Source organism: Pinus tabuliformis, chromosome 5_1, assembly GCF_031772625.1.
Source record: "Pinus tabuliformis cultivar Carrire ecotype Pingquan chromosome 5_1, CPIR1, whole genome shotgun sequence".
Taxonomy (NCBI): domain Eukaryota; kingdom Viridiplantae; phylum Streptophyta; class Pinopsida; order Pinales; family Pinaceae; genus Pinus; species Pinus tabuliformis.
In genome coordinates, this window is record NC_142305.1 from 912,129,462 (window position 1) to 912,141,557 (window position 12,096).

Here is a 12,096-nt window from a genome sequence, read left to right on the forward strand (position 1 = left end):
GCCGTACGAGCCACGTTTCCCCAAATTTATGTGTTGTTTTTAATTTTATTTTTTTAATTTGTTTTTAAATTTTTTTTAGGTTTCCGAGAAACTTTGTTAGGCCCTATTTGTTCAATAGCTTTTATAATAACATCAGCAATGTACTGTGCATCTTTAAAGTTTTGAATTTTTTTTAAAGTTTAATTATTGAGGAATTGGTGCATCATCTTCTTCAGCACCACCATCCACTGTTGAGCATTCTGCTGCTTCTATTTTTGATGAGGATTGTTATGATGAGGATTAGTCTTTTGTGACTTGTCTCTATAGTTCTTGCAGCCTTATAGTCTTTATTGTACTTGCAGCCTCATATACTAATATAAATAAAGGTTGATTTTGGATTTTCCAGTTCCTATATTTTTATTTTCATTATGTGATTATTCATGACTCATGAGTAAATGTGATGTAAATTTAATCTTAATGTTTAAATGTAATAAATTATAATCATATAATGTAAATGTATCATTAATGCTTTATGATTGCACATATATATATTAATAATTTTTAAATATTTTTAATATATATATATATATATATATATATATTCGCGTTTCCCCGTTTCCAAAATTTGGGGAGGTCGCGTTTCGTATCGCTTCCCGTTTCGGAAACTCGTTTCCGTTTCCCCGTTTCGTGCAACTTAGATCTGAACAGCTTTAAATGATTGGAGATTAATGTACATGTTGTTGGCACTTAACATTTCTACAGGGAGCTAAATTAATGTTCTGATCGATTTCTCACTGTTTAAGTGGAAGGTCTTCAAGAGTGTAATTTCTTTGTTTCTCCTATAATGAAATTATTGGCTACCAGAAAAAAATTTGGCCACTGGCTAGGAAAATTTATTCCAATGGTAACAATGGCCTCAGGCCAGGAATCAAAATTGCTCTAATGCCACTTGTGGCATACCTTGCAGTAGTTACAGAATACTATAGGAACGCATGCCCAAATGCAAAAGGCCATACAATCTGAAGCGAACAAAGTTCCTTCTACAGATTAATTACTCCAAAGGACTTGGAATATAAAGATATCCATGAAGATACAAATATTATATATTAAATGTGTGAATAAGAATGATTTACAATGAGAACGAGAGGCTTGCTTATATAGCAAGTGTCTCTTCATGGAGAGTCATGTCCTATTTAAACATGCCACTTCAACCTAATTACTAATTATTATTAACTAATCATTATTACAATTATCCTCATTACTTATATTTATATTATTTATATATATTTTATTCATAACATTGCCCTTTTCCTCAAAAAGCTTTGTCCTCAAAGCTTGTCCATGTAAAAGGCTTTATCTCTTTTTCGATTTCAAATGACTTCCTCTCTCGGAACAATCATCTTCATCGATACAAGTTGATATGATCTTCTAAGTGGCAAACAAAATTGTCGCACTGAGAAGGGATTAGACCATCCTAGATTAATTTTCTGTGGAATATTCTGATCAATGGAATTTTGTAACGACTTGTCAACATAAGACGGGATTGATTTTACGTCATTAGTCTCTGAAACATCAATTTGTTGTCTCTGGTCTGAATGTTCCCGATACGTAGCTTGGTTGAGTTGTCTACTCTCATGATTCGGATGTCGATATGGGACTTTACTTTCCCTTATTAGGTGTGGAAATTTTTTGATTTACTTCAGGAATGATGTTGTTCAGTTCGTTACCAAACCTTCACTTGGGGTGTTTATCATCTGAACTGCAACATCCAAGCATGTCTTTTCTTCCACTTGCTTGTCTTCTACTTGAGTTGTGACATTCACTGGATCGGTATTTGTTGTTTTGTCATCAACTTGAATTCCTACATTTGATGGTTCCTTCTTGATAAGTTGTTGTACCTTGTTTTCTAATGACTTCTTATCCTTCTTAAGTTTCTTAATTTGCGTCAGTAATTTTTCACTGTGGTTTTTAAGTCGAGAAACTTCTTCCTTTTTGTCAACAGTGATTTTGTCAATTTCATTTTGCTTATTTTGTAATACTTTTTTTACCTTCTTGAGAAATTACTTTTGAAATATCTGATATATCTTCTGGCATCACTGAATTTGGTTTCAGTGTAACATTTTGGAGTGTTATTTTCTTCTTCTTGTAAGAAAATGTTAAAAACTTTTTCTTTGTATTTAAGATAACAGATCCTACCGTTTCCATCCAGGGTGATCCCAAAATAATATCACCTTGATTGTTCCATAGGGTGTGAACTGAGAATTGGGATACAAATGTATAATCTTCAATGTTTAACTGTAAATTGGCTATGTCATATTTTTTATTGCCAAAAAAATCTAATTTTTTAGTTATATTTGACTCTGAGATCACTAATTGGTTTGCAATTTTAGGTGTTATGTAATTTGTATCTTCTACCGGAGAAATAGAAATAATAACATCTTTTCATGCGAAAGTTCCTTTAATGTTAAATAGCGCTTTACCGTCTCTAGGTAAGGTTTCTGGGAATCTTTTGGCCTTGTATTAGACTCCATTTTCGCTTCTTGAATATTAAATACTTTTTAAATCACTTTTTTTTAAATAAATCCCTTTTTTCTATATATATTTTTCAAATATTCTCCTCTTTTTTTCCTTTTCTTTTTAATAATAATAATATAATAATAATATCCATTTTTAAGGTCACAGCCAAGTCGGACACCAATATTGGTGTATTAGACCCCCTTGTTTGTGGGACAAAGGACCCACCTCTGCGCAGCGATTTGACTGCTAAGTCTACGAAGGCATACATACTTTACCCCCCTCTGGTTTTGAACCTGTGACCTCTTAGGAGGAAATATAAAACTTCTCTTCATATTTTTTTATTTATAATCTTTTCATTTATTCTTTCTCTATAATTTTCTCACTTTTTAAAATATTTTTATTTGATAAGGTCTCCTTTTAAAACAATACTCTTTTTTTCAAGTCTCTTTATATAATCTCCTTTGATTTATCTTAATATAATTTCCTTTAATTTATCTTTACAAATAACCTCATTTATTTTTTAATATCCCTCTCTCCACTATTATAAACAGGATTATCGAATAGCTCACATTCACTATGCTCCACTTTTAAAAATAACTTTCTAAATCTTGACGCTTTTAAACACTTTTAATTTTAAATTTATGGTTATGCATAGTCACCACCAATCGGTACGACGTTTGACCCTTGATGCAGCGTCTTCGGATATGATAATACTACGGTAGTTGTAATTCTATATCAATTAATATTAGATTCTAGGCTTAAATTCCAACATAGCGATTTATGAGGAGTCGAGAGAACGAAACAGTGGTATGGTTTTGAGAACTGAGAAGCCGACGGTTAGAAGGACAATCGGTTGGCTACAGTGGCAGAAAAAGGCAGTCGATGGAACTAATGGCGCTAGTAGTCGAGTATAGCATCAACAAGGGCTAATTACGAGTGTGGCTGACCAACAGAGAGCAAGGAACGACGATGTCAAATTTGGTGATTGTTCTAAGTTGCGATGAGGTTGACCACGATGGTTGTGGAAGAGATTTTAGCGGCGAATTCTTGAGGCTAATGACAATGATGGACAGGGCTCGCTGCACGGTGAGAAAGTCGGCAGAGGTTGTTGCTATGGCAGCAGAACCTACAATGCTTGGTCGTGCCGATTGTTGCAACTTCCCTTTGTCCGTTGTGAAGACCCGGGCCTAGTTGCAGGGTTGTATGCGTTTATGGTTGCCCAACAGCTGCACTTCCCACACCGGTTTCGACGAAGTTGGTGGCTAACTCTATGCAGCGGAATCAAGGTTATGTTTGGTTGACCGCAGGTATATTATTTTTCCCTTTTTTCTTTTTTATTGATTTTTTTATTTAATATAAGTTCCCTTTTTTACTTATTTTTATTCGTTTGTTTATAACTTTATATAAATATATTTTTTTCGTAACTCTTTTTTTCTAATACTTTTTTTAAAATAAATAGTCTTTTTTTATAAAAAAAAATTAATAGCCAAGGGCTCATAGCGAGAAATGGAGAAACTCCAAAAGTTGTAGCGAAACGCTTCAACGGCAACAAAGTCGACGAATTTCAATGGTCAAAGCCCTGCATCGGAGAACAAGGCTTTGTGCAACGGTTGAGCAGCCAGAGGATCGAACAACTCTGATACCAAATGAAGCGAACAAAGTTCCTTCTACAGATTAATTACTCCAAAAGACTTGGAATATAAAGATATCCATGAGGATACAAATATTATATATTAAATGTGTGAAAGAATGATTTACAATGAGAACGACATGCTTGCTTATATATCAAGCAAGTGTCTCTTCATGGAGAGTCGTGTCCTATTTAGACATGCCACTTCAACCTAATTACTAATTATTATTAACTAATCATTAGTACAATTATCCTCATTACTTATATTTATATTATTTATATATATTTTATTCGTAACACAATCCAACAGACAGGAAATAGACATATAATAAATAAAAATTTCAAAAGATACAGTGACATGCAATCAAGAAGAATTTCATAGTTATAGTACATAATGGACATGAATATTCTAAGGGATACATTTGAGAGGGAAGCTCAAACCTCTGTAGCTGTTTTTGCTAAAGCAAATGCTGACTCAATCCTCACTCTCCAGAACACCTGATCCATTGTGACTCAAGCTTCAATCACTATAAAAATTGTCCTAGCAAAATATATAAATCAGGTTCAAACAGTAGGAGAGAATCAAGTACCTTTGAATCAATAAGGCAGTTGTTCAAAGCATTAACAATTGAACAAGACAATCGTGGAAAACTACACAACGTTGCAATTGCTTGTAGTTGTGCAACAACATCCTTGTCCTTTTCCAATTGACTTATCTGCCATGTACATTAAATCAGAAAAAATGGCCGGAGATGTACAGCAATTCAAAATTAATCACAAAGAAACACACCAATAAATTAACTCAAACTATTTGAACAGAGGTGAACAGAAACACCCCATTCTTCCAAAAAAACCATTTGTGCCACATCCAACACATCACATATGATCACTAAATTTGACACCCCTGTTAGCAGAAAATTTTCAATTGGACAAAACAGAAATAACACCAGCACTGTATCTTTTCAAAACCTCAAATGAGCACATAATGCAATTTCATATGGACCCAAAAAAATAAAAAGGTAAAGAGGCCACCAAGAAGAAACATAAAACATAAATACCTAGTTACCTCTGATTGGGGCACAGGGGCACTGGTGTCACACACTGGACACATAGAAACCCTTTAAAGTTTAAGGCCAAACTGGTGAATGTAAGAGTGTGTGTGTGTGTTGGTTGGGGAGGGTTGTATTAAAATGTCAAAAGTAAACATATGTGTGCAGGTCTATGGTTCAATTTCCAAGGGTTCAGTGCACTAAGTCTACGCTAATCATTTTACATAGTATACCATCCACAAAATAGGGGAAAAGTAAATGAAAATTTGAAGGAGATTCATTTCCAAGGAAAAAAGAAAAAGATGTAAATGTTTTAAACATTTTGAAAATAGAACTATAAAACATGAAACGCACAACATTACACCATACATCATACATATAGAACCATGAACGGTAATTTTCTCACTCAGCACCATCAAAATGCAATGCATTCAATACAATGGTAGCTGTGAGTGCCAATGGTAAAATGAAAATAGGGTAGAAGAATCACATGGCTCGTCCTGCTAGATCTCATAATCAAAAATCGCGAGTATCACCACCACTGACATTATGCTCTCATCCCTCCTCCATGTATCCAACCCAAGTATTGCATATGATAGTTTGGTGCAGTCAACCCCACAAAAGCATCGCCATCATCAAAAGTGATCAGTGCCAGGACTAATCCATTAAGATCCAACTATTGGTACTTTATTATTAAATTAGAAGAAAAGATAAAAGAAAGAAAAAAAGCCCAATGCCAACTCAGTGGACATTAGCCATTGGCCAACAGTGCGACACATGTGACTTGTGTTAGAGATAATGTTCATATTTATAACATAGACATGTTAGTTGGGAATAACGAGTATAATAAAGTCTCATAAATAAAGTGGCGTAATAATAAGGAATTTAATGTAGTAATTAGTGTGGTACTAGTTTAATATTTGGGAGTTGTGTAACATCCTCAATTTTTCCTACTATGTAATGAGGTGATACATCATCTAAAATAGTGTATGAATGAATTTACCCTTTTTCATTCCAATATGTATCCCCATCCACGTTTATATGTGAAAAACTTGCATGGTGCTTAAAAATAACTGTCCAATGCCAACTCAGTATACATTACCCATTGGCCAGTAGTGTGACACATCTAACCTCTGTTAGAAACAATGGTTATAAATATATTTAGAGCTTCGACATGTTAATTGGGAATAAGGAGTATACAGTATAATAAAGTGTCAATAATGCAGTGATGTAATAATAAGGAATTTAATGTAGTCATTACTATAGTAGTTGATAGTTTAAGATTTGGAAGTTAAATAACATACTCCACTTTTCCTACTATGTAATGAGACATTACAGAATCTAAAATAATGTAAGAATGAATCTACCCCTCCTCATTCTAGTGTGTATTCCTGTCCATGTTTGTGTGTGTAAAACTCACATGATATCATAGCCACGGCAAGAAGACAACAAGTGAGTGAGTGATTTGGAAAATGTAACTAGTTTCGGTCTTCATAATTGTCAATGTACTCAAATCATTATGTATATCTTATGTTACTGTTATGAATCAAATATAGATATAAAAAATGTAAATATAAATAATAATAACAAATCATAAATAATGATTAATTAGTAATTAGTTAACGAAGAGGTATGTCTCTAAAGGACATGACCATTCATAAAGGGACACTTGCCTTGGTATGTAAGCAGGCCCACACTCTCATTTGCAAGATCATTCTCATCCATACATTTATGATTTTAATATATATATTATTGTATAGTCAATGGAGATCTTCATATTCCAAGTCTTTTGGAGTATTTAACCTCTAAGTATATGAACTTTGTTCGTTACATTGGTATCAGAGCATTCCTCTGAGTAGACAAACTTTTTTCATTACATTAGTATCAAAATTGTTCGATCCTCTGGCCGCTCAACCGCTACAAAGAACCAATCTGATTAGGTCTTTGACCATACTTCCATCAACCTTGTTGCCATGTGATCAAGATTTTTGCTACATAGTTGGAGTTTCTCCATTCTGCCATCAAGCTTTTGGCTATTTAAAAAACAAGCTAAGCTAAGAAAGAAAGAAAAAACGAGTCAAAAATATTATTAAAAATATATATTACATATTAAAAAATAGAAAAAGAAAGGATCAACAATTATAGAGAGAAAACTAAAAGTAAAAATTAAAAAAAATGAAGATTAAAAAGAAAAACATAATATATAGTTAGAATAAAAGAAATTATTAAAAAAAAAATTATCTTAGAAAAAACATATATTATAGAAAAAAACAATCAAAAAATAGAGTTAAAAAATTATTATAAAAAATAAAGTTAGAAAGAAAATTATATTTAAAAAAATATAAAAAATCAAAATTAAAAATTAAATAAAAGATTTTATAAAAAAATATAATAAAAAATAACATTGTAATTAGTAATTACAATGTTAATGAAGAGGTAATTAGTTAATGAAGAGTTATGTCTCTAAAGGACATGACCATTCATAAAGGGACGCTTGCCTTGGTATATAAGCAGGCCCTCACTCTCATTTGCAAGACCATTCTCATCCATATATTTTAATATATATATTCTTGTATCGTCAATGGAGATCTTCATATTCCAAGTCCTCTGGAGTATTTAACCTCTAAGTATACGAACTTTGTTCATTACATTGGCATCAGAGCATTCCTCTGAGTAGACGAACTTTGTTTATTATATTAGTATCAGAATTGTTCGATCCTCTGGCCGCTCAACCTCTACAAAGAACCAGTCTAATCCGGGCTTTGACCATACTTCTGTCAACCTTGTTGTCATGTGATCAATCTTTTCGCTACATAGTTGGAGTTTCACCATTCTGCCATCAAGCGGCCATTTAAAAAAAAAACCTAAGTTAAGAAAGAAAGAAAAAACGAGTCAAAAATATTATTAAAAAAATATATACATATTAAAAAATAGAAAAAAAAGGGACAACAATTATAGAGAGAATTAAAAGTAAAAATAAAATAAAAAATGAAGATTAAAAATAAAAATAGAATATATATTTAGATTAAAAAAATTATTAAAAAAAAGATTATTAAAAAAAATTATCTTAGAAAAAACATATATTATAGAAAAAAACAATCAAAAAATTAGAGTTAAAGAATTATTATAAAAAATAAAGTTAGAAAGAAAATTATATTTAAAAAAATAATATAAAAAAATCAAAATTAAAAATTAAATAAAAGATTTTATAATAAAAAATAACATTTTTGGCATGGTCAACTTCCCTGCGCCTGAAGACAACGACAAGAAATGCAGTCAACCACCGTAAGTAGTCGTCACCTTATTTGCAAGGGATCACCATAATTAGCCACCCTCTTCCCAAAAAAACATGAAGCCACCACCACCCGATAGCAACTACATAGCCAATCATTCACCACAGCCATCGTTGCCTGATAGCAATTGCATAGGCAATCATTCACCGCAAACACCCACCATCATTCCGCCCGTCAGCCACATCGGACAAGGTCAGAAATGTCGTTAAACCGTCTGACGTCCACACCTTTGTCGACATGCCGATGCAGCCAAAAGACCTTGTTCACCCTAATTCGTTCTCGAATCATTGTCATATGCAAGAGTCGCATTTGCCAGTTTCATTGTCAACTAGGACCACCGTTAGGTTCCCCTTTACGCAAAAGTCGTCATTGTTGCTCCCGCATTTGCGCTCTACATCAGTCGCTACCACATCCGACAGCCACCGCCCCCTCTGTCGTCTTCCCCAACTGCAGTCGAACCTCCCTTCATCCACAACAAACTACTGCTACATTCACATACAACAACACTCAGTATTGTGCCATACTGCACTATCATTCACCACAACAAATCAGGAACCAATCGAACTCATTCAGCTGAGACAAGGGAAAAAAAAATTGCCTAAGCCTTGCAACGACAATTTTTTCTTGCCCGTTGTCATTTGTACACATTTGATCTGTGTTTATCCCTTGTTCTTGCAACATAAATTTAAGGGTTGTTCAAATTGAATGGTGAGAGAAAACACCGTGACCTTGTCATATGAAAAGCGTGACTCTATAAAGTATCATAATGACATTATAAAAGTTCTTATATATATATATATATATATATATATATATATATATATATATATATAGATAGATAGATAGATATTGGCATTTACAAATATATATATTGAGTTTTTTGTGAATAAGATAAAATATATCACTGGGTAAACTGACAGACTACAAAATTTGGGTTCTGTGGGTGAGAGAGCCCAACACAAGACCCAACCGAGATCCTTGTAATGGCCATAGAATTGTCTTTTTTACAGTACGACCATGACAAAAGAGGGTTCTAAGTACATAGGTGGAAACCGAGAGGTACCCTCTTTACAGCATTCTCAAAATTGAGAGTATAGAAGCCGAAAAAAGAGAAGAAAGCCTTATCACAGCCAACAAAGCAAATGACATTTTTCTCCACGACAGAAAGCCTTTCGCGGAGGAAGAAAAACATAAACAAAGGAAGAAAAACAAAGAAGGAAGTTGACAACATCACTCCTGGTTGATGGTGACCAGATCCTCATCCAGACGAATGGGAGTCTCCTGAGAGCTTCCCTCCTGCTGCGCGGTGATGATCTATCGACTCGTGGAGGCCCCAACATCCTCTTTCTTGATGCTAGGGGATCCTTCAGTAGTCGAATGGACCTTTATTGTCAACTTCTTCTTGACAACAATGTAATGTGGTACGTCCCGCGTAATGAATCTACAGTGGTGGATGGCTTCGACATACATCACAAACTTCTGAGTCAGCAGGTCAATCTTTGTTTCCAGAGCCTTGGTGCGCTCCTCTTGCTCCTGCATTGCTAGCCCCATGATGATTTTCATCTGCCACCATGTTGCGATAGTACGTGCGTAGAGGTTTTCGCGCGCTCGCGTGAAAGCAATATCCGAAATCCAAGCAAAGTAGGCGTCGACCTCCTCAGTAGTGACCTCTCTATGGAGAACATTTTCTTGGGCTTCTAATTCTGAGATTCGCTGCTGAGTATCCGGATTAACTATCGCCGCGTAGCACAAGGTTGTGCGCCTAACAGATGTCTCTGTGTGAGTGGTAGGGGTCGAGCCCAAGGACTGCCAGCGGGAGGCTGCGCGACTGCGCGCACCTCCCCGACTGGAACCAAGGGTGGAGCAATTCTTCGGGGGCATGACAAAAGTAGAAGGGTTGGGGAGAGGGGAACCAGAGAGCGAAGGACCAATGGAGAGGGATAAAGGCAAAGAGAAGATTGAGGGGAAGAAGGGGGAGGGGTAAATATATAGAAGTCGGGTGATGAAGGGAGGTCGGAATTAGGGAGAGGGAGTGGAAGGGGGAAGCATGCAAAGATCTGATGCAAGTCGGTGGAGGAATGACTGAATAGAGAGGATGTAACTGAGAGGCGGCGGTCACACAAGGGAGAGGGGAGGTGGCTTTGCAGGCTCTAGAATCAGGCGAGCAAAGGATGAGTCCGTACTCGTGCGCCATCCACTTGTCCTTCCAACTAAGCAGAGAACCGACCTTGAAATGATGATTGCTACGCGAACAATTATTGTTCGGTAGAGTGGTTATCTTCATCATTGATTGATGCGCATTGCTGATGGGGTTCACCTTCCTCCAATTCTTGCCACACTCAAGACTTCAGGCGTAGGGTAACAACCGTACCCTCATTCGCCAATCTATCCGCAAATTTATTTCCCTCCCTTTTGATTTCTTAAAAGTGGAGGCCTACCATGTTGTCAATTCCCTGCTTGATCCGTAGTGTTATTTTGTTTAGGCGCCAATTTTCCGAGATTTTGTCCACATCGATGCCCTGCGGAAGTTTTTTGCCAATTTAGGTGGCCAACATGGAATCTCCTTCAACAATCAGAGGACTGAGCTTTAGGTTGTGTTATAAATCTGACCTAGAAACATATGATAATATAAATAAACCCAAGAATAACAAGATCTGAATATAGATAGAAATGATTCTTTTTATTGATCAAACCCTTAAGGTAGGGCAACACCATACATTCACTCCTTAAGGAAGGAGAACACTCCACAAGCCATATGCCTGTTCATACAATAATCCTTGACACCTCTCCATGTGGAGTCTCTAGCCTCTATATAGGCCTCATACATACAATACCATGGGTCATTACCATGGTTCCCTCATACCATCGAACTAATACCATGGGCCCATTACATTATTACTAACTACTTGTGGTCCCTTACATGATATGGGTTAACCACCTTATTTATTACTATGGCCCATCCCATTATTACATTATTACCTTGGGTACCTCCCTTTGTACCCCATATTATCCCCCCTAGGTATATAACATTCCACCCCCCTTAGCATGTTTCGTCCCCGAAACATGGGAAGAACACAAATAATAAGATCTACTCAAAAGAGTAGTCCACTGGTACCATGCACGTGCATCTAGCCATCCAAGAGAAAGGTGAACCCTCGATCTTGCTGGTGCCTCGCTCGCTTGAAATGGAAGTTGACCGTAGCAACTCTTCTGTGTTTATGTGTAGTAGGTGGATCTTCGCTCCTCTCTATCTTTCATGCGGGGGTTGTTGTCCGTGTGGCTAATTGGTTGCCATCTTCTTGGTTGTTGTCTTGCTGGGTGATGTCGGTGATAATATGTTGAAGTTTTAACCCACGGTGTCTTTTACTTTAATTCACCCATCACTGGAGCCTGACTGTGATTTGGTGCATGTTGTGGTGCCTGCTGTGGTGTCTTATCTTCCAATATTACTTCAACCATTAAGCCCTCATCTGATGTATCAGCACCTGTAGCCTTTTCTACTTCAGCTTCTGTTTGTGTTTGATTGTCGATCATCACTAGCTAATCATCTGATATGTCAGTCTCTGGAACATCCTCTGCTTCAGCCTCCTTGGACTCTACCTGTTTATTAATGGAAATATCCTGTAAT

At 35.8% G+C, this 12,096-nt stretch overlaps 1 protein-coding gene across 3 annotated transcripts in view; it reads right to left on the reverse strand.

Annotated features, from left to right (window-relative positions):
- Positions 1 to 12,096, reverse strand: part of TAF2 (TBP-associated factor 2) — a 317,600-nt gene that overhangs the window by 149,171 nt on the left and 156,333 nt on the right. For 2 of the 3 annotated variants that reach the window (XM_089433144.1, XM_089433146.1), the window contains 2 exons: positions 4,717 to 4,842; positions 4,568 to 4,624 (listed from right to left, as the gene is read on the reverse strand). The exons of the other annotated variant lie outside the window; for it this stretch is intronic. In XM_089433144.1, coding sequence (XP_089289270.1) covers positions 4,568 to 4,624; positions 4,717 to 4,842 — 183 coding nt within the window. The remainder of the gene's footprint in view (positions 1 to 4,567; positions 4,625 to 4,716; positions 4,843 to 12,096) is intronic. 3 annotated transcript variants of the gene reach the window in all.